Consider the following 24,350-nt stretch of genomic DNA (forward strand, 5'->3'; position numbering starts at 1 on the left):
CTCAGCCTCCTATCCTGAGCTCCCCACATTCTCAAGCTCCTGCCCTGACTTCTGCACCTCCACTGCCACAGCCCTGAAGGACCCATATAATGCTGGGTTAGTCTTCTGGTGTGTATATAAATATTAACCCCTGCCAGGCTTCTGCACACAACCAGAGGGAGTCCGAAGCTGGGAGCTGGGGCTGAGATTGGTGCTGGGAGCCTCTGGTTGCGTGCAGAAGCCGGGCAGGGGTTGGGGGAGTGGCTGGGAGGAGGGGCTCAATCGGTGCTGGGAGCTCTCAGCTGATTGCGTCTGAGGAGGAGTGATGCCTTGGGGAGGGCGAGAAGCCCTGTTCCTGCTCCTGAGCACTGTTCAAGCGCGTTGTGGCACGTAGTCCAGGAGGTGCTTTGTAGTTGCGTTTAGGCGCCTTCTACGGGCTCTGAGCCAAAACTGACTGGGATGGAATACCTGCTTCTTCTCACTGGGACACCCAAAGACCTGGTTATGGGGGAGTCACCTTTCTACCCATAGTCGTTGCCCTCCCCCCGCCATTGTGTTGCCCTGGGGTCTGCCCCTCTCTGCTTTGGGTAGAAGGTGGCTGCTTTGCAGAGCAGGCTCTGCTACCTCCCCCTTTATTCCCAGCTTGGTGGTTCTTGGTAGTAGCCACACAGGATGTGTGTTCGGTGTGGGTGGGGTTTTTTCGCGACAAATTTTTTGGGAGACCATCTGGCAACCCTAGATAGAACAACCGCAGAGCGTGGAGGAGCTGCTGGTGTGGGGCGCTGGCTCCTGGGAACTTAGCCACTGTGGTTCTCAGGAGTGGACTTGCGGATCAGTGGTTATCTATTTCTATTTGTGGATAGAAATTAGTATCCACACAGGAATCTACAAATATGCTCTGCAGGAACTGCTGAGTAAGTGAACCCACTGCAGCAGGGTCTACATTATAAACAGCAGTGACATTTGCTGGCATTCCCACCTTTTGTAAATTTGCGCAGAAGCAGACATGGTTAATGTGCAACAGAACATTACAGTAACTGCTGAAATGTTATTGCACATTAAAAAGGTATATTGCAACTTTGCAAAACTTTCTTACCTAGGGTTGCCAGGTATCCGGTTTTGAACCGGACAGTCCAGTATTTGAGCTTTCTGTTCAGGAAACAAATTGAGAAAATATAAATGAGAAAATATAGGTGTCCTGTATTTTCTAAATAAGATGTAATGTAGATTGTAATGTAATGTCAAGTGTGTCCAGTCTTTTTGTTGAAACCATTTGGCAACTCTATTCTTGCCTGAAAGCCAAAAAAGAGCAATACTATCATATGTCAGAACTATTGGAGTACATCCCCAACAGTCCTTCACACTGGTGATGAGGGAACAGCTCCTTGATACAGGAGCCACTCTAAACAATCCTTGAAAGAAATTTTAACATATGATATTCTACATAATCCATTATTATTTTGGAATGGAGCCATGTTTAACAAGTTGTCCCTTCTGAGCTGCAAGATGAATTAGCTGAATTCCGATATACACATGCTATAGAACAACTGCTCGCAATTATACAAAATGTGAAGAGGGTGTTTCAAACAAAATGAATATAAAGTCTCTCCTTTAACATAATAATGTTATTAACTAATGGTTCTATTTAATTCGTATGCTCTGAGACCAAAATGAAGAATTTCAGAGTGAACACTAAAATATCATTTTTCCTTTTCTGATTACCAAAATGACATTTTTGAAGTTAGAGGCAACTCACTGAAACAAAGCAATTGCCATATTGGATCAGATTAGTGGTCCATTTTGACTGGCATCTGGTCAGACTTGTCAGTCCCAAGATGCTTCAAATGGATACACAAGGAACTGTGTAATAAAATAACTGGGCATAAGTAGTGAAGTTTATTCCTAATCCTTACAAGTTAGTGGTTTATTTGTGGCCATAGACATTAAAATTTGTATTCCTTGTACATCTGTACCTTAATTAACACAATTGATGATGCTTTATTTATATGAATAACATCCCTTTTTCGAACCTACTGTGTTCTTGGTCTCCAGGATATTTTGTGACAATGAATTCTACAGATTACCTGTGTGGTGTAATAAGAATTTCCTTTCATGGTTGGGCCTCAATTTACAAGGGGTTTTTTTTTTAGCACAGTTTCAAGTTGTTCACAGTCAATAAATTGTACAAAATGGTAGGCAATCTCTTTGACGCAGTGCAGTGCTGTTGTCAAGACATGCAGATCAGTGGTGTAGCCATGATGGGACACGTGGGTGGGTCCAAAGTATGGGTACATAGGCAACGAATGTGTGTGCAAAGGGAAGCAGAAGAAATCGGGGACACCTCCTCTCATCCTGTCAGCCTTGTGGGGACAACAGATGCTTGGGCCAGGAGCCACTCCAACCCTAAGTGTGTATTTGGGAAATGGGATCAGAGTGTGTGGGCTTGCCTGATTCCACTCTTGTAACCAGCACTCTACCTGGACAGGGTGGTTAAACCCCCATGCCCCGACCTGCCCCCAAGTGGAGCTTAGGCACTAGGTAGAACTGGGCGAGCCCTTGAGCCTGCTCTTCAGACAAATCCTCAGAGTGCTGTCTTAAAAAACATCAACTTTATCATCACATCAAATTTGTCCTCACTGTAAATAAAGGTTAGTAGCAAGTTTAAATTTCATTAATTTTTTAAATAAATCCTGCATTGGATACATTGGATACATTGGGAGGTTATCTTGTGAGCCTGGAACCTAAGCCCTTATATCCCACTGAACTATCATCTCTTTTTACATGATTTCTATTTGTATGGTGTTTTTTCAGGAATGTAACCACCATGTAAACGAAGGCCTGACTATATCAGTTTTAAATGTACTTTCACTTTCATTATACATCCACATGCTCTGTGTTATGAGAAAGAATTAATAAAATGGAAGTGGTATTTTCTTTATGCTAATCATTATTTGTATACCTTTGTGATTCTCCTCTTATTTGTTTGTTTGCCAAAAAGCCTCCGTTATTTAAATCTCTCTTCCTGGGATTTTCTGCCACATATTTTTTCAGGTGGGACAACCAGAATTGAACACAACATTCAAAGTGAGGGCACGCCTATATGATGTAGGGATGTAAAATGTTGTTTAATTGGCTAACTGATTAAACAATGTTTAAAAGGTTAACCGATTAAAGGGGGAATGGGCAAGGGAAGTGAGCTCCAGCCTGGCTGGAATGGTCCCTCCACCCACCGTGGGCAGGGGCTGCTCCATGAGGGTTGGAGTAGCCCCTTGTTGCAGCGGGTGGGGAGCTGCTCCAGCCCGTCAGTTAACTGGAACTGGTTAGCATCACTCGTTAAGGAGAATACTTACTGGTTCACCTTTCACATCCCTAATATGATGGCATTAGAATATTTTCAGTATTTTCTCCCCCATTGTTCTTTATCCAAAAATTTGTTTTCTCTTTTTGAGTGGCACTGTGCAATTTGTAGAGGTTTACATTAAGTCCTTCATAAAGGCATGTTGGTCTTCTTCCAGAATGGTTGTTGTTCAGCAATGTGTATGAGTATTTCAATCATTAGTTGTGGTATGGATCTTTGGGTCACTCCTGAGGAACAACCGTTTCCCATTAATCCTGTTCTTTGTTTATGTCTTCTAGTCAGTTTTTTATCCAATACTGTACTTTATCTTTCTTCCTGTGATTATTTATAATTGTAGGATTTCCTTAATATCATCTTGGAGATAATTTATTTGACCTTCCAAAAAGCCTTTTAATAAAGTATGTCAATAAATTCTATTTTATCCACTATTTTTGTGACAACATGCAGAGAATTCAGGTTGGCTGGAAAGTAATATTTTTCCTTTACAGAAACTCTGCTGGGTTGCCCCTATACTATCATTGTAGGGATAACATATCAATGTATTAAAAATATGATTCCCCCAAATGGAAGTGACTCCCCATAATTTGTTCCCCACAACTTAAAGTGTTTAGATTTATTATTAATTCTTCTTCTTCTTATTATTATTTGTTAAGATTGTTAAATGTTTAGATTTATTATTATTATTGCCCCTTTAGAATATAATGTATTAGGTCATGTAACTTAGAACTATTAAGAATATAATCCTATGTAGCCAGAAACAGCCCCCGCTCTGTGCCCCAGGGCATGCTCAAGCTTGTGCAAGGGGCTGCTTGAAATTGACATTGCAGAGATACATTGTAACAATGCATTGTCAAGCCACTAACTCTGCTATGGGAGCCAAGCCCTGTAATTGACTAAGGGCATTGTTACATAATTGACGCCTGTTCTCTTTAAAACATTGTAACTTTACTCAGCACTCAGAGAATGTTTTAAGCAATACCACCCAGAAACTTTTTGTAACTACAACTCTGATATATGTAATGTTATTATTATACAAAAATATTGTATGGGAAACATTAATTAAGGAATGTATGTAAGAGAGAGAGTGCTTGGATGATGAGTGAATGGTTCTGAGAGGTGCCAGCCTGAGAATACAGCAACAAAGGGCCGAAGAAGGCGTCAGGTGCCAGTGCAACCAAAAGGTGTCAAGTGGAGAAAACCAAGTACTGGAGGTCCACCCGATGAGATCACTGACGAGCTCCTGGCAGCCACCCTGGAGACATCAGCATGATGCAGCAATTTCCATAGACTGGCATGGGAAGAAATTCCTATAAGAACTGGACTAAAAAACTATGGAATCAGAGCCCAAGGTTCTGCTGCCAGCCTACCAGGAGCTTCAGATGTGCATCTGATCAGGACTTCGCTCCCCACTACCATCACTTGTGTACAGAATACCTGGCCAGTATTCTGTCACAAGCAACTTCCAGGCTGGTAACTATAACAAATACACAACCTGAATGAATGAATGGATGAATGAATGTTTATATGTATATGGGTTAAGTAGTTAAACAACGTTGTTTGCTTCTCTCTTTTCTTTATTTTTTATTATTATCTTTACAATAAATGTGGTTTTTTCCCTTATCCCCACTCATAAGATCATGCTTGCTTTTATTTGGTATAACATCATGTTCATGCATGTATTTTGTAACACTATCTTTAATTATAATTTCAACCAATTAACCTGGTATTGAATTATGCCTCATTGGTTTGTAACTCCCAGGATCATTTCTCTCTTTTTTTTTCTTGAAAGACAGTACAACATTTGCTATCCACCAGTACAGCAGTTGATTTCTCCACACTTTCATCCATGTACTTTTCACCTAGACTCTAGGGCTTCACAGATTGTGCTCAGTATTTATAGACACAGACTTTTTAATTGTGCACTTCTGATCTACAGGAATCATTTTGTTCATGACCCCAGGCTAATCCACATAGGTATTTCCTGTGCAAACAACTGTTTACTACAAATGTAATGATTTTATTCTTTAACAAAACACAAGGAAGTCCTAACAGGAGGCATTAGCATTCCAACACACTATGAATACAGATCAATATAAGAAGTGAAATGCAATACTGAGTTAAAACTCTATCCCTTAGAAATAGATCAGCACTAAGGTTCCCTGTAAAATGTGCACTCATGCAGGCACGCAGCCCTTTTCTGAGCCCGGCGCAGAGGTTCAGAGCTCCCCATGCAGTTGATAGGCCTGGTAAGCAGGGGGTGGGGAGGACTGTCCTCTTGAAGGAGCAGAAGCAGCAGCAACTGTTGCTGCTGCCTGCTATAAATGGAGAAGCTTGCTCCAGCCTCCACTTCAGGGCTGGGCAAAAGATGATCTGTAGGCTGGATCTGGCCCGCGAGAGTCTCAGCAGGCTCCCTGCCTGCACCGCAACCACCAAGCACTCTGGAAAACCAGCTGCAAGGTCACATGTGTTCCCTCCAGACTCTCTCTGAATACGGAGACCCTGGAGGGAAGGGAGACAGATTTCTTATGCTTCTCCCACCCCCAGTAGCTTCCATTGGCCAATAGCAGCTGCCTTTTCGCAGGACTGGAAGAATGTGAAGTGCCCCTCCTCCGTCATCCCCTGGGTTTACAGCATTCAGTGCAGAGTAATAAACATAGCTCCTGCAGTTCCCCTGAGCATGTACAGGAACTGGAAGGCAGGGACCCTGGATAAGGAACCTGCTTGGTTGCTGGCTGGGAGCCAGATAAGGTCTCCCAGCCAGAGCCTCTTTCTGGCACCCCAGCTCCTCCCTTTCTCCCCCAATCCTCAGCACTCCTCCTATCCCATGTAGGGCTGCCAGATGTTTTAATCAAAAATCCCAAACATGGCAGGAAAAAATTGGTGGAGAAAAAAAAACAACAAAAAAAATCAGGGGACCAACCAAAGTTGTTGAGCACTCCTCCCCTCCAGATGCACCAGGGGAAGAATGTCCCCGCTGGCCTTCCGTCCAAGAAAAACAGGAAATACTGGACATTTTACATGTCCAGTTTTTTTTTCTTTTGTTTGTTTTGTATTTTATTTTATTTTTACCAGACACGGGCCACGAATATCGGACTGTCCAGGTGAAAACTGGACACCTGGCAACCCTAAACCCAAACCTTCTACACCTCTGCCCATACACCTTCCCAGACATTGCATCCCCTCCTGGAATGGCCAATGGAAACTACTGGGGGCAGGAGCAACATGAGAAGCCTGTCTCCCTTCCCTCCAGGTTCTCAACATTTAGAGATTCTAATCCACTATCTCAGGCCACACCCCAAATCCATGAACCTCTTCCTGCACTTCTCCCAGGCCACAACCCTCTCCCAGACCCTGCACTTCCTCCTCCTACACTCCTCCTGTGGCTCAGAATCCTCTCCTGCACTCATACTCCTCCCAGACTCGGCACCTCCAATCTCCTGTCCCAGGTGACAACCCAAACCCCTGCACCTCTATCCCAGGTCACACTCCCCTCCTAGACCCTGTACCCCAATCCGTTGCCCCAGGTCATGATCCCCCCCACTTCACCCAAACTGCCTCCCAGATCCCACACACCAATCCATTACCTCAAGCTCTCTTCTGCACCCAACCACCACCCCAGTCCCCCACACCTCCTCTATTAATATAATGGAATAGTGTGGCCCTCGACCACTTACGAATTCTCGGAATGGCTCCCCATCAGAAATTATTGCCTACTGCTGTGTTAAAGGCTCATGGTAAGAAAGAAAAATATTCTTTTAACAGAATTTTTGTGAGTGTTGAATATATCTAAAAATCTGATCTTAATTATTTTTTTTTAAATCCAGTGTTTCTAATTAATACATGGTAAACTGTATTGCATTATGGCCAGATCTTTGCTATCTGGTAGAGTTCTGGCTCTTATGAGTTAGAAGTAGCAAGAACTAGGTGTGATGCTAGCTGTTCTGTATGATGAAACCTTATTTGCAAGATCTTTGAAACATGCCTGTTAGAAGGGATAATGATATATGTACTCCAAGGTCTCAAAGTGGTAGCCATGTTACTCTGTAACTAAAAGAAACTTTAAACAACAATGGTCTTGTATTTTAGACTAATAAAAATATATAAATAGTATCATGAGCTTTCATGTGCAAAACCCATTTCTTCAGCCAAGTGTAGTGTTCATTTTCTTTTTATTTGATTTCATATTAAATAATCACAAGTATTGTTCCTTGTCAATTATCCCTTGTTTTAATATATTTTCTTCCACATCTATAGACTATTTAAAATATATATTTACATTACGGTTTTTGTTTGAACTGGTGGGTGCACATCCATACACTACCTCAATATTGGTGTTGCACATAAGAAATTTCAATTTGCCCAAAAGAAAATTCAACCTGCCCAAGGATAGAAAATCTTAGAGGAAACACTGATAAGTACTCAAGCAAATACCAACCTAAATAGTTCAAGTCATATGATTCAGTCTAGTCCATTTTTAAAATATATTTTTACATTCATATTCTTTTAACAAAACATCCTGGAAACCATCAACCAGGATATTCAAGAAAGAATACAGTTTGAAAAACAAAATTTAGAATTAAAAAATCTCTGAACTATTATGCCAATACTGCAAATATCCAGTCACTATCAGTTACAAATGAACTCTCAAAAGAAATGTTTCCAGCATACATTGCATTGAATGTCATTAACAGATCCAGATCTTTTCATCACTCAAGACAGTATTTATTTATCATACTTTGTTAGAGACTGAATAGTCGGTAGCCTTCAATTTTCACATCAATTGCAGAAAAAAATCCCCATTTTCTATATAGACTAGAATTGAAATTGACTTAGAATATCTAAACTGTCAACAAATTCTTTTACGAAAAGGTTTGCTTTACAGAGATTATAAAGTAGGTGTCATCCTTGACACTTGCATTCTATATTCACACAGCAGATCTGGAAAAGAAATGTTAAGGAACGTCAGAAAGGGTCTTTTAAGACTCAGCTGTCATGCTATGCACCTCTTTTTGCTTGCTTTGCAGTCAGATATTGTGTTGTAGATGTCAGAGGTTCTCTATTTAAACTCACTGACAAGCAAAGGAAGAATACTGAGAGAATATATTATCAGCTACTATGGACTTGTCTTTGGTAACAGGTCAGTCAGACACTTATTTCTGTATGTGTTAGAAACAGAAAACCTGATTATACTCAAATTAAAAAACGTACACTATACCCACAGATTTATAAGTTCAAGATTTACTTCAGAAAAATCAAGTGGTAAGACTATTTAGATCCAAATCACTGTTTCCTGTCAGAATGACAAACTAGAAAGCCACATAAGATAATGTTAATCTCTTATTTTATATCCATCTTTCACAATTACACCAGTACCTTCTGTATGTCATTTAAAAAAAGGCATAGTTTACTATCCACTTACTGTAACTGCATTCCTTAAATCACTACCGGATTATGTGAGGTTGTTTAGTTAGAAATGAGAAATTTGCCACATTAAACCACACACATATGCACCAATTAAATCTCAGTTATAAATAACTATAATGCCTGATGTTTTCAGAAGCAAGCAATGAAACATCGTTATGTTAAGGTCTATTTTCCACAAAACAACTGATTACAATTGTCAAGACGGGGAGAGAAAAGAAGGAAAAGACACAAGACTATGAAAAGGAAGGGAAGAGTAGAATTGGAGGAGGCATTATTTTCTTCATCCAATAAGCACAGAACTATTTTCATGTCAGGCATTTTGTTGGCTTTATTATTTTCCCATTCATGCCCACATTTGCTTTTAATTAGAAAGTAGGAATTGATAAAGAAGAAAATTATTTCAATGAGAATTATAAAAATAAAAGCCCTGGGTAATTTATAGCACGATAATATTTGCTCTATGACTAATTTCTTTTCAAAATGGATGCTTATGTGTGTCCTCAGCAGCGAACAGAAATCTGAACCAGGATCAGAGCAATCTGATCAAGACAGGATCCAGGAAAGCTGGTGGGTCATGAACAGGATTTCCAAGCATAATGGAAGAGGATTGCGTCCTCTGTCACAAATGAGTTTACTACTACCCATTCCCTGTATACTTCAGTTAGGCTCTTACTGGATCCCTGACTGTACATAACTGTAAGAAGGTCTACAGTTAGTCAGCAAGAGATAGAAAAATGAATGATGGGTCATTGCTGCTATCAGCATTTTGAAAACAGTTTGCTGCAATCAAGCTTGAATACCGTAATGTGCTAGATGCATTGCAGCCTTTGACAGCCTCCTGAAAATTCCAAACAGTTCAGAACAGTTCAGCCAATCTTTTTCAGTAGTGCACGTGACCAAAGGCACAAACCCTATGCATCATGCTCCCAACTTGGTACTAATCCTGCTCCAGGTGCAGTTCAAGATGGCCGTGACAATCTGCAAAGCCTGAAATGTCCTGTGCTATGAGAGACGAACTCTCTGGTGCTTCTGACAAGAACACCATTGTAAGAGAGTAGGGATAGAGAAAGTTCTTGTCTGACAACTCCCAATCATTGTGAGTTGGTCTCTCTTAATTGTCTACCAAAGCCCTGGCTTGGCATGCTTTACCCTTTTTGCTATAAGACATTATTATTCAGTCAGGCTTATTGGCTCTTTTTAAAAATTTGTTGGATGTTTTAGGTCATATCGCCCTTTTTTAAAATGCTGTGAAGGTTGAGATAGTTTTTAGCTATTTTGCTTTGTGTGTCTTCAAATACTATTGTAATGCATCAGGCACATCTTCTATATATGTATCGCTTAAAAGATCGGGAGATGGTTGTTGAAAACTGGGGGAAGGGAGGGAGGAAGAGTAGTCTTCTGGCACCTTAGAGACTAACAAAAGCTTTCATAGGCAAAACCCACTTCATCAGATGAAGAGCAAATAATAAAGTTTGCACATACGGAGATTAATTATGAAATTTCTGAAGGGTCTGACATTTTAACTGAAACATATAAATAAGGGTTTATTTAACCCTATACATTCAAAAATGCTAATTTAAAATTGGTCTCCAAACCTTCTGCAAGTAAAAATACCTATAATTTGCTTTGGATCTCTTCTCAGACACTATGATAAGGAAAGCTAAATGAAAAACAAGGTGTAGGCAGCTCAATCAGGAAGCTATGTAACAGACAATAGTAATCTGTGTATGTTATTTTCCCAAATGCCCCGTCAGAGGTCTCAGATGGCTAATGTGGTTGAAATGTGTAATTCAAAGCTACAAATAATATATTTATGAATCTGGACATGTTCAGTGCACTCTGGAAACGGCTGTGTAAAAAGGACAACACTATATCTGATTTCAGCTAAACAAGGTTTCAAACTAAATTATCTATTTCCTCTTGCAGAACTGGATGAAACAACACTGTAAGGCTCCTGGTAATCATTTTAAATGTAATTGTAGGATTAGATTCTAATGGTAATATGGGGATATTGCATTTGCATTGGCTTTCCAATGTTACAGTTTACCCATCTGTGCTCTACAACAGCAGACAGATGAGATGAAGGCCTGGCATTGTATGGTTGGAGCTCTTTACGTTCTCATAAACACTCTAGGCCCAGTCTTAAAATTGTGACCACAATCCTGCTAATACTGATATTCCTTAAACAGATGATGTTTTCCCATTGACTTCAATGGACTTATCACCATGCTTAAAGTTGTAGAGGTGTGTGTTCACTTGATTGGGGTCTTAGTTTGGACATTGGCAATTAATTTACAAGCTAACATCCTTACCTACAGCTACTTCATGAACAGCCTCCAAAAGCATTACCCACTCCTCACTGTCTGCCGCCTTCCCCTCCCCCCCCCCCCCCGCTCTCATACATACTATTCACCTACATTTTTGGCCCACTCCAAATTCCTTTTCATTCCTATAAATGCTGATCCCTATTTGATGCCTGGGAAGAAGCACCAACGCAATAAATGGATCTTCTCAGCAGCTATACTTAACTATAGTAAAACTGCATGAGTAATACTATGACCATAACCTGTAACACAGGAGCTAAAAAAAACCTTATTGCTTTATACTCCAAGTGCAGGGCAAACATTGCTTACCTCACTTTCGTAAATGAAAGAACACTGGACATTAGGGATGAAAATTCATATGCAATTTTCCTTTTCCAGTCTTCTCACCAGAAGGAATTACACACAGCAGAAGCTAATCTACATTGCTTAATGTATACTGAAGGCATTCAGATCCATGGTGATGAACTTGTACAGAATACAACAGCATATGCTGGAACCTGATTTTGCACTGAGATTTTTTTAGTTCATTTCTCGTTACTGAAGTGAAATCCTCCAAAAACAGCCAAAAAGCAAAACTTGTAGGCTTTTTTTGTTTAATCTAACTGGTTGTTGTGAACACACTTTTAAAAGAAAAATATTTGGACAAGCAATAAAACTTTTATAATCTTATGATGCAAACATGTGATGTCTTCTAGGTGTTTCCTAACAGTGAAACAAAAAAAGCCAGCAAAAAAACATCTGAATTTAGGAAAAGCTGTATTTCCAGCTTGTAAACCAAGCCTCAGAAGCAGATTCTTCAATATTTCACACAATTTACCATGGGAACAAAGGTCAACTTTTTGCAGAACATCATTCCAAGAGTATATTTTAAATAGAAGTTTAGTGTACAGGAATAATTTTCAATTAAATCACCTTTTCAGTTGTACAATTTACTTATACTAGTTCCTTATCCATCCCAACATACATATAATACAGAAACACACACGAGTGACCATTGCAATATCCAGGCCTGATCAGTGGGAAATCAGTGGGAGTTCATTTTAATCTTGACAAGGTCATTCTGAGTTATAGCCAAATTTCTTTCTTCTTTTCCATCAAAGTGGAAAAAATAATATAACTGTTTAAAAGCTTTGTTTATTACTCTAAACTTTCTATAAAGGATCTTAAGGACAATTTTTGGAAATAACGATTCTGTGCTGAAGAGGGAGAAATGTAACCTCTAGTGGGAGTCCGCATTTTAAGCTACAATTTAATGATGATCCAAGTAACAAATCCTCAGATTTTAATTGAGGGAAAGTAGCCTTATTTTTGTGCATTATGTAGGCGCCAGTTTATGAGCTGTCATTTTGCATATAGGCAATAAAAAGCCCCTTGGCTAAATACAGACACTGAAATAAAGTGTCAGTTACAGTAATTCCATCCCATAAGTGTTCTTGCCCATACAATGTAACGATGAAAGATTATCTTAAGATAAGTTAAGTGCATTGAAAAGAAGCAAAAGAGGGAGGAATGAAAGAAAAGAGATGGAAAATACAAAGAAAATAATAATGCTGTGTAATAATGCTGTAAGGCACCAAAACACCTAACTATATTTTAATGATAACTTAAATATTAAATGTTATTGGCATCATGTGTTTCTATGTACTGTATGTGTGTTCTTTCACCAGTTATCAAACTATCAATTGCATCACATATGTAGATATACAAGGCATTGAGCAGGCAAAAGTGACAACTGTTCCTTACCAAATGTTACAATGTCCATCACTCAGAAATGTGGAGACTGAATTAATAAAGCAAATCTAAGCGCTCTATGAGCATGAGAGATAATGATGACTTACTTACATAAACACAAAAAGACAATCCTTTCAGAAGAGTCAAATTACTATTGTTGTCTAAATTAAAGATGTCCTTGTGAAGTACTTAATGTATATGATACAATTAAATTCATTTTATATTTAGTTGTTGATGTCATATAAAAATTTCTATTAGTAATACTTTCCTCTTCTACAGTTTACATTTGGAGATCTCTGAGTGATGCAGAAACATAAAATCTTTATGAATCTCTATAACAAGAGTGGGGATCCTCAGGCACCCCTACTTGCCCTCTGCAATGTTAGAGCACACAAAATCTTCTCACTTGTATGCAGCCCCCAACTGATTTTTCTGTGGATCAGTGGCCTCCACCCCAAAAAAGTTTCCCCACCTCTGCTCTATAAATTTTGCAAGTTTCAACATATGAAAGGATAGGGTTGCCAGGTGTCCAGTATTGGCCCGCACAGTCCGGTATTTGTGGCCTCTGTCCAGTAAAAAAGCCTAGAAAATACTGGACATGTTTTTCTCAGCCGAAAGCCCACTTGGGACATTCTTCCCCTGCTGCATCTGGTGGGGATGGGGGGAGAAAGGGGATTTAAAGGCGCAGCGACTTTTTTCTTGTGCAGTTTTTTTCCCTCAACAACTTTGGTCCTCCCTCATCTTTTTTGTTCAATAAGCTTTTTTTTTTTCCTCAACCAATTTTCCCTCTGCCATGTTTGCTATTTTTTGTGAAAGTATCTGGCAACCCTGGTATCATATGATATGAGCAAGTGGTCTACCAATGTTTTACCTTGTAGGATTGAGCCACTAACCTTACAGAATCCCTACAAAATGGGTATTTGTACCATCATTTTACGGAGGAGGAAACTCAAGAACAAAGGTGTTGAATTTTATAGAAGTTGACCCATATCTTATAAAATTCTGTTATTTGAGGGAAATCATTATTTTATTCCCCATTCCACACAAGTTTGTTGCTGAAAGTAATTTAACATCAGAAAAAAAGAATCACAAAACTAAGGTTGTATAAAGACACTAAAGGAACATATCCCACAGTATTTTAAATTTCTTGTATGAATAACATGTGTGTCCCCTACATTCTTGGGCACCGGCAGATTGAGAAGTATGGGCTGTAGCACCAATTCATCTCAACAGGGTCTGTGGGTGCTTGCCATCTCTGAAAATAAGATGTCATAGTTTAAGACTGGTAGAGCTGAGGACAGAACCTGAGTTAACTGATTTTCTACTTCTCATTCCTGAACTACAAGGCCTTACTTCCTCCTAATACAAATACTAATTTTCATTGGTGAACAGCTCTGCAGAAACAAATGCAACTTTTAAACAATCTGATCTTACTATTTAGTTTTCTATTAAAAATTACAAGCTAACAAATCCTACAGTATAATTCAGAGACACCCAACTGTCCAGTTACAGCCAGAACCTACCTTTAATTATTTTTTCACAGAATCAGAAATGTAACGAACTCTAATATTTGACTGAGCTTAACTGATGATCTGTGTCTTTCCCAGGTGAATTATAATTAACGAACCATTAAAATAATACTAGTAACTCTTCTTCCAATTAAATATAAATAATAAACTTTTGTACACACCTAAAAGACAGACATTAATATCCCTTTGTCATAGAATTTCATTTACTCTTGCTACTGAGAATAAAGATTTGCTTACTGTCTCCCCCAACCACTTACAGGAAAGACTACTAAAACTAAACTTAAAACTCTCTCTCTCACTCTGATGAAATCTTTTATGAGCTATATCTAGGCAGAGATAGCAGGTGGGATCTTCCTCTCTACTCTGGCCCCTTTACAACCTAGAAGGGCTAGAGTGGTATAAAGCAGCTCTCAGACGCCAGATTCCAGTTGGGAGAGAATTCTCTCAGCATACAAACTGAAGTGGACCACCATCCTTGCTGTCAGATGGTATTGTTGCCCCTTAGGCAGACGCAGACAGGGGGATCACAAGTTATGACTAGGGCCCATCCAGCTCCCAGAGTAGCCCAGGATCAGGAGGTTACCAACATAGCCTGATGCTGTTTTAGCTCTTCCTCCCTCCGACTGAAAATTTTTTCACTTTCCCCAAACAGCTTAACACAGAATCACAAAAGTTCATAAAACAAGTGCTTTAAAGATATGTTCAAATTCTTTGTATCTGGAAGCTTGTAGTGAGATAAATATTTGCACACGGGCTAGCACAATAGGGTCTGGTTCCTAACTGGGACCTTTGAGCATTACTATAATATAACAAATGAAATTCAATTATTTTATATAGTCTCATAATCAGTAATTGCATAGCACCTACCTGAACATGTCTCCTAAGCCTTTGAGCATTCCTTTCTTTGCCTTAATTTTATCCTTCTCTTTATCACGGTCTTTCTTCTTGTCCTTTCCCGCTTTTTTCCTGTCCCCTTTATCTTGGCTTCCATTCATCTGTCTCTCCAATGAGTGGGATGGCTGGTCACTTGCTGTGGACACAGATTCTCTGCCTGATCTTGAACTTTCCTCTGTGTCTTCCTCCACTGAAAGAGTAAGAAAAGAATACTGGTGCAATAAGAACAAACCAATAAAGGTGGTTTTCAGCATACTGTGGGACATGTTTTGGAATAATACATGTGCATAACAGCTAAATCACTATGTGATATAACACTATAACCCTTGATTATTCATTCTATGGGTTCTCCATCTATGTTCTTCATGTCTATTGTTCCCCTGTAAATTCTTAAGGGAAGGGAATCAGTTTGTATATTCTGTGGGCCACCCAGAACATTGTGGAATAGCAGCACTGCTGGCTAGCCAATAGTGCTGCTAACTGGCTACTTTGAGTTGGTGTTTAGGTTTTACAGTGAGGAGAGCTTTACATATGCTTAATATAAAGAGCAAGATTAGTGTTATGTAGTTCGTAACTTTTTAGTAAAACTCATCAAAATATACAAGTCATTTATATTACATCAATTTGTAGCACACCCCTCTGCCTGCTACCCTTAATTGCTCATTTCAAACCCTTCATGCATAATACATTAACTCCCAATTGCTCAACATTTCAAGTGGCAGCCTCCAACATCCTTTCTCTGTTTACCAATTTGTCTTAACTTATATTTAGCGCAGACACACTGCTTCTTTACCTAGACCTGAAAAGCTCTGAGGTAACTCAAAAAGATATACCTTCCACCAACAAAAGGTGGCACAATAAAAGATATTACCTCATCTACCTTGTCCCTCTCATATCACAGGACTAACATGACTACAACATTGAAAAAAAAAGTCATTTAGGACTTTTTTTATTTGATTGTCAATACAACCCTTTAATCCTTTGTTTTTCAGAAGCAAACTACCACAGTGAATTTGATGAAATAACATCTCTTTAGCAATTTATTTTAAAAACATGTTGCAGTTTTACTTTCACAGAAGTTCCAGTGGTTGACATGAAAACTCTAGAAATGCAGGTTATGTCAACCTAGAACAACTAAAACCTTCCAAGTGAGCATTATGAGCTGTTTCAGGCCTGGACCCACAAAGAGACAATGTATAATTTGAAACACATATTCCTGAAAATCTGAAGAGAAAAGTGACAAAAATATAGGAGCATCCAGATTTCAAAAACTGAAGTGCCAGATGAATATGAACAGTGTGTTGTTCTTTGGTAGGGCCACAAACCATGGACTTAACCATTTGACTCAGGCAAGCCTTGTTCTCTAAGCCAGTGTTTCCCAAATGGTACTCCACGGAACCCCAGGGTTCCACAAAGTGAAAGTAAGGGTCTGTGAGAACCCGATCACTCCCTTCTCCCCCTCTTAAAGAGACAGAGAGGAGCCGGCTCCTTCTCTGGTACCCTGCTAGCTCTCAGATACCTCCTCTCCCCCGCCCTTTTTTTTCCTCGACAAATTTTTCCCCTGGCTGTAGGGGTTCCTCGAAATTCTTCCGAGTTTAAAAGGGTTCCGTGGCCAAATAAAATTGGGAAGCACTGCTCTAAGTATTCCAGATCCCCTAGAATACCCTATCAACCCAACAGCCTTTGACAAATATATTCAAAAGAAATTATTTCAGATTGGGCAAATATGAGTATAGACATATATTTCTAAACCACAACTATTATAATTTCCAATCTCAAGCAAATGATCACAGGATCTAACTGCATCATGCTATTTGCTCTTCTATTGAATATGACTGGAATTCGGCAGCTAATCTTTATTACAGTAGCTACTGCTCTGGTGCTGCAGCTGTATCGCTGTAGTCCCATAGTGCAGACACATCTTTCATGGATAGAAGAGGGTTATCAGCTGATGAAGGTAATCCACCTCTCTGAGAGGCAGTATCGAGGTCAGTGGAAGAATTCTTCTATCAACCTAGCTGCATCTACATAGGGATCAGGTTAAGTTCACTACACAGCACAGGTTGTGAAAAATGAAATAGTCCTGAGCAATGTAGTTAGGGTCACTTAAGTTTTAAGAGCATACCAAGCCTGACAAATTTTCCATTTCAAGTGCACTTCCAATATTCTGGCAATTGTAACTAGGGGCATATCTAGACTACAAAAAATGAGGAGTACAGGATCTTTCAAAAAAGGGTTTTTCCCCCCCGAAAGAACCTGTCTAGATGGCCACTGTACTTTCGAAAAGCCCTTTTTCGAAAGAACGTGTGGGTGCCATTATGCAAATGAGGTGTGGGAAATTTAACTCCTGGCTTCATTTGCCATTTCAATCTGTCTAATTTACATCCATCTTTTGAAAGAGGGATGTAGTCTAGACATGCCCTAAGAAGATAAGGCTGAAACCTTCTCAAATGTGTCCACATTACTAGTATTAGTGCTTTTGAGTTCACGGCATTTACTACCAGAACTGGATAATAGGGATGTATGTAATGATTATTAAAAGTTCAGATCTGGACACTGAGGGCCACATTTTAAAACAGTCTCTAATTTAGTGTATGCAAATTGGCACCTAGAATCCATTATTGGTACAAAAAAATAGGATTGACATTTAACTATCTGATTGTGCCTGTAAATGAATGCAAGCACTAAAAAAATAAATAAAAAAAACTGGTACACACACAGGTCATATATTTGTTTACTTAACTTCACTAGGATTTTAAAGATGAATGGATTTTGACCTATAGCTGTTCATATTCAAAATAATCACATACTAAATTAATCCCAAGAATGTATCAAGGGTACTGTATTATGCTGAGTTGCTAAACAACTTGTCATAACAATGAATTTCCCTTTACTATTTATTTTGCATATTCTACAGAGATAATATTGCTTCCTTTCCATAGCTGTTCTTCAATAAATTTTCTTCTATCAAGCTTCCACAGTAGTTTGCTTGCAATTAACTTCTTAGACTGCTCCACAGCCTCTTCTACCCAATGAACTAGGATTAATTTTCCCCAGTGACACACTAGAATAAGCAGATTTCCAGATTTTTAAAAAGTCATAACATGAAGAAAGTCATTTTGTGCAGCATAGTGATTCTACAATTAAGATATACACAATTACTAGTGTTTACAACAGATGCAAATGTCCAATTAAAATTCAAGTCCACTCTACAAATGAAACAACTGATTTTTGTTATGTTGCAATAATGATATTAGGTGGCTGGAAAATATATTAGAGATTTCCCCTACCTTCACCACCACCTATTTCGATCACTGAAGGCAAAAATTAACTTGGGATATGCTTCTAGCATCAATTCAAGCTGAAGACCTAAATCATCCTTCACAAACCACACCGTATTAAAGAAAACTACAAAAAGGTATTGTGAAGCTATTTCCCTAATTAGGCCATAAAATGGAAAAGATACACAAGAGAAATTGAAGCTATTTAATGTGAAACGGTTTCATAACTGAGCTCCTAGACCACTCATTGTGATATTTAATATGACTGTAGGTCCTAGCAATTAAGACTCAACAAAGATTAGAAAGCTTTGCCAATTTCTCCAGATTCAAATGATTTGTTCTCAGACAACACACCAGAGATAGACATTTTGTTTCTAGTCAGCTATTCCAAGTATTAAAAAACAAGTGCAATGATTCTTATAATCTAAACACCCACAACATTCTGTTATTATCTGATTATAGGCATTATAATCCATAAGTATCCTCCTCAAAACTCTTAAAATGTATTCACAGAATTAGACATTTCCAGATGGTATTCATACTATTCTAACAGTTTGAATAACATTGTTTCAGGGAGAACAATTATTTTTAAAAGGCCTTTATCACATATAGTATCTCCATATTTTTAGAGCTCTTTCATAAGATGATCAAATGTTAGGAGTCCTTTATAAAGGCAGTTCAGTACTGCAGGTTGAACTTCCTAAATCCAGAACTCTCAGGTCCAACAACATCCATGGTCCAGTAGGACCAAGGATGTTGCTGGACCAGAGAGTCCCGGCCCCTAGGAGTGTGAGCCGGTAAGGAAGTCCTGGACCCCAGGAGTGTCAGCAGCAGGAAGCCTCACCATCAGGACCAGTAAGCCCGAACCCCTGGGTGCCCTAGCCAGGCAGGAAAGCTGGGCAGCTACTGGGGAGCCTCATTCCCAGGGATCCTTAGCCAGGCGTAGGAGCAGCGGGGCAGTCGGAGAACCCAGTCCCCAGGAAGCCCCGAATGGGTGTGATCGTAGTGGGGCAGCTGAGAAGCTCAGTCCTTGGGGACCCCAGCTGGGAAGAGCAGGAGCAGGGCTGCGGAGCTCTGTCCCTGGAGAACTCCAACCAGCTGGCAGAATGCTGGAGCCCAAGCTTTGTAGCAGCTGGGCTGGAGCCCAGTGACAGTGGCGCTGGAGCAAAGTCAGCTGGAGGGAGGGGAAGTGTCTGGGAAGGATGGTGGCAGGGGACCTCCCCAGGGTGGGCAAATTTCCTCCTTTGGGCAGGTGAGGTCCTGAGGGTGAGGAACAGTACAGGTACCCAACCTGTACTGTCTTGCCAACCCATACGACTGAAAGGAAGAAATATTCCTACTTTTAAAACATCTGGAAAAGAAACAGAAAAACTGCAAGCAAGACAAATGAATAAAATCTCAGGGGCAGCAGCAAATTGACCACCACCATATTGAATCTCGACTGGATTTTAAAAGACAAATCAGCATTTTTAATTCTAAAAAGTTATAAAATAATTAAACCTGATTTTAAAAGCCATATAGTTGTAGAAGAAACACTAGTTGTTTGCATTCCAGATTGCTAAATGGACCGAAATCTATTCAGGAGTGTCCTAAACTGTGCCCACCTGAAGAGGTCATTTAGCAATATATATGGAACTTGAGGCTATAGACCATTTGAATAAAATGGAGCACATTGCAGATGCTCTCTGCTTTAATATGTACGCATGGCTCTCAGAGACAAAGTTCCCAGTAAATGACATTGATTCTGCTCTCTTCTCAGTGTGGTATGGCTGGCCAGGATTTGTAGATTTCACTGTACTACTTGTGAATACACAATACTTTTAATACTGGTGAAGCTCTACCAATATGGTTTAAGATGCATTTTCCTTATTGATCATTCTGCATGGTTTGGGCCCAATGCTACACGAACATGAGAAAAAGCCAGATCAATCAGTGCAAGACTCCTCAAATGGGATAGAAGAGATTGGGAGGGGTTGGGTAAGTTTATGGCAGGCAAACATCTACTGGATCTTTCCAAAAGATATACCATTGGCCATGCATCTTCACTATAATCCCAATGAAGTCAAGTAAATAGATTCAAAATGTTTTACAGAAAACTAGAATGTTTATGAACACATACAGAATGTTCAGTTATAACCCCTTTGTTATGCCCTTTTTTAATTAAATGAGGTTGAACCATTTGAAACTTAATTCCCATTGAGCATGTGGTGTCTGATGTCTGACAACAGGAAATAACTGTCAGTTGGCTTGCACCAAACAAAGCCATTTAGAAAAACATGGCCTCATGCCCCAAAAGACCCTAGACATCTACTTTGGAAGAATGATCAAGATCGTTTTACACACTCTCTCATTCTCACTCAGCCATTGGTTAACAATAGACTGACAGCTATGAGCCACAAGATTAGCATTTAGACTCATTGCTGCATGAAATTGCTAGACACAGGGCTGAGGGTATGCAGAATTAATTATATCTGTAGTTATTTTGGAGAGTACTGACTCTGGCAAAATGATCTTAGTTTAAATCATAGAATATTTTTAGGAACAGAGCAAGGAAAATAAGTGATCTTGCATAATTGCAGGACCAAATTATTTTAATTAAGCAGACGGTAAATGTTCACTTTCCAAACTTTTACTTAGTATTCAACCTAACACTTTATTATTTCATTCTAACCCTAAACTGTCTTCATTCAAAAGCCTTTTCTAACCAGAATTAGGTTGATTTAAAAACAAATCTTCTGAAGTTTGACAAGCAAAAGTAATATAAGAAGAAGATTAAAATTTCAATAATTTTAATACAACTTCCAATTGAGGTAATTTACCATTCATACTATTTGCATTCACAATCGACTGCCATTTTATCAGCCTGTTCTTACATAGTTCAATAATGATAAGGTTAGCTTTGAAGTTCTTTTATATTAATGACACATTCTCCATGTGTTGGGTCACATTTGGGGTTAAAGAATTGGAAATGTAAATTAATGCCCATTAGGGTGGGTAATAGCTGATCATTAACTTCAGAATTTTATTAGATCTGCCAGCCTTACTCATTCTAATTAAAGAATAGTGGTAATTTTTTTCCCCAACACATCATTAATGTATTCTTCCATACAGATATTTTTCTACTTGAATTCAACTTTTTTCTTTTGGTTAAACTTTTTAATTAAACAAATAGAAATATAGTTTTATAGAAACTTTTCACATTACATAATTAAAACAAATATGCTCATTTTAATCTCATTTTCTTGCTCTACAAAGAAAGAAATGTAACTTCAGAATGTTGCATTCTGTGAACAAACAAGCAAGCCACAAGCACTTTTAAAGCATACTTTAACAATCTAGAGAAGTCTAAATTATACTTTATGTTAAAAGACTTAAAATTATATTTTGTTTTCTATTTGATCCTGTTAATTGTTCTGAATCTGTTTTTAAACTTACAAAGGAAATAGCAATAATGTTCTTAACATATAGCAATACGATACTTACAGGTCTCCATGCCTTCATCGTCGTCATCTGCAACAGGCTTATCATATGATTTGTCAATTGCAGCTCTGAAGCTTTCATTGCAACCTCGTCCTCGGATTATTCGTGGCCGTGGACGATGGAAAGGAATGTCACCATTCAAAGTCACTTCAGCAACAGCTGTCTGTAGACTTTCTAATGAACTGGATTTCTTCAGTCCTAATGAAGGACCCACGTCTCTTGTTGGGGAACCTTAGTGGTTAAAAAAAAATTGTAATCAGGATTAGTACAGAGAACTGTATACTTGATTCTCCACATTTATAGTGAAAGTCTATGGGAATATACTTAACATTATTCACATCATCTCTAATCTGTAGGGATTTCTGTCTAGATCTGTGGATTTTTGAACAATGAATGAGTACGTCATGTCTTAGTCAATGACTCTAACAAGGTTACCAATGTCTAACATCACTGCTATTTTATTATCATTCACATGGTTAAAATAATTCTCAAGCTTTAAAAAACAATTTAGGTTTTAAGAACATCAGATATACAAATCTATTTGGCATCCAATTATAATGGATGTGTGGGAAGGGTTGGTTTTCATTTTGTGGGGGAGGGAGGGTATGCTTTTTGGGCGTAACATATTTTATGTAAATCATTGGGATTGATGCAGAGTAAGAAAATGTTATTGATAGAAATTTATCTTATATTTTCAATATAACAAAGAGAAAATATCTTGCATTATAATTTGAAGTGGCTTTTGCACTGAGTTTTAAAGCTTTCCATCAAAATATTATAGTACCTAATTTTATAATGAAATTCATCTGAATAATCTAAGTAGACCTAATAGGACACGTTTACATATTCATTAACAAGGTCTGAAGTAGAGATCCAGTTATTTAGGTAATATGTAAAAAAAAAAAAAAAAAACCACTGAAAAAGACCCACAATTCCGGGACGTACAAGTTTGAGAAGGATGGTGAGCCCTGGAACTGTCTGAGACCATCTCCTACCAGTAAAACTTGAATCTTTTTAAGAATGCATATAAGAAATATGATAAAGGACTGACTTTTCCACTTCTCTTCCCAGATTGCCTTCTATGCTTATGGATACAGATGCCTGGCCTTTTATAATGCAGCAACCACACCTATGATCCAAATCATCTCACAAAGTGGCATCAATGTTCAAAACAGCAAAGTCAGACTAGACAAGCCTTCACTGAGACTTTCACCAAGGGCAAAAGTGACAGGGCTGAACAGGAACAAATTTTGTCAGACGTTCAGAAGCTCCACCAAGAACATATGGGAGAGGTGGTCTATATAGACAGAAGGGCAGAAGGATAAGGGAGAAATAATGAAATAGAATGGAAGGCCATTTTGTATATACAAAGGGTTTGCTGATATGGATAGACTAATAAGTGGGACAGTCTCTAGTTTTATTATTTGGTGATGAAATAATAGAAAAGACAACAAAAGGCTTGACTGAGAGCTCATACAATGGGGATTACAGAATCATGAGATGGAAGTACTACTGTACATTTATTGGTGGTCTGACCAGCATACCAATAAAGGTTCCACATGATCATACTCCCAGTGCTTTATTTGGGAGATCATTATACAGGCTAATAGTTCTCATTATAAAAAAAAATCCTTAGCCTTTCACTGTTAGTATGAGGAACAAAGTAGTCGTCATTTTATGATATTAAATAATTCCACTTTCTCATTACTGTTTACACACTTCCAACTTTTCTCATTATTATCATATCCACATTTAGTCGTTGCTTTGTCAAACTATATGTACATAACTTTTTTCAACTTCATAAATAAAATGCTGTAATTCTCTCCCTGCCAACCCTTTTCAATGTTTTTCTCCGATCTTTCTCCCATTTTTGATTATCTTTCAGGTAATAAGATGCATGTAACTGAATACATTTTTCTAATAATATAATGATATATCTAGCTTCTATTCAGAGCTTTTTATTTACAAATCTCAAAATTGCTTAACAAAGCAGACCCATAGCTCCATTTTATGGAATGAGATAATGAGAGACAAAGGGCAAAGTGGCTTGCCTTTGGTCATTCAACAGGTCAATAGTAGAGCCAGAAATAGAACCCATCTCTCCTGAATCCTAGTCCAGGGTGCTAGCCACCAGGACAGCTTTCTCCCCACAAGCACATATTATTCATATCAGAGCCATGAAGAATGATATTTTCATAAAAAATTTATATTAGAAAGGGCCCCAATCTGAATGTACACCCCACTGTACTAGATAACATTAAAAGAAAAGTACACAACTGCCAGCCCAGCTTCCTAAGACTAACATAAGGGAAGTAAATGTCTTAAATTTGAATTAAATATATTTAAATTA

General features: G+C 38.6%; 1 protein-coding gene across 13 annotated transcripts in view; it reads right to left on the bottom strand.

Moving 5' to 3' along the window:
* Positions 1-24,350, bottom strand: part of PARD3 (par-3 family cell polarity regulator) — a 677,664-nt gene that overhangs the window by 181,554 nt on the left and 471,760 nt on the right. For all 13 annotated transcript variants that reach the window (XM_075922689.1, XM_075922688.1, XM_075922683.1 and 10 more), the window contains 2 exons: positions 22,004-22,231; positions 15,213-15,429 (listed from right to left, as the gene is read on the bottom strand). In XM_075922689.1, the coding sequence (XP_075778804.1) occupies positions 15,213-15,429; positions 22,004-22,231 (445 nt within the window). The remainder of the gene's footprint in view (positions 1-15,212; positions 15,430-22,003; positions 22,232-24,350) is intronic.

The sequence above is a fragment of the Pelodiscus sinensis genome, chromosome 2 (assembly GCF_049634645.1).
Source record: "Pelodiscus sinensis isolate JC-2024 chromosome 2, ASM4963464v1, whole genome shotgun sequence".
NCBI classification, from domain to species: domain Eukaryota; kingdom Metazoa; phylum Chordata; order Testudines; family Trionychidae; genus Pelodiscus; species Pelodiscus sinensis.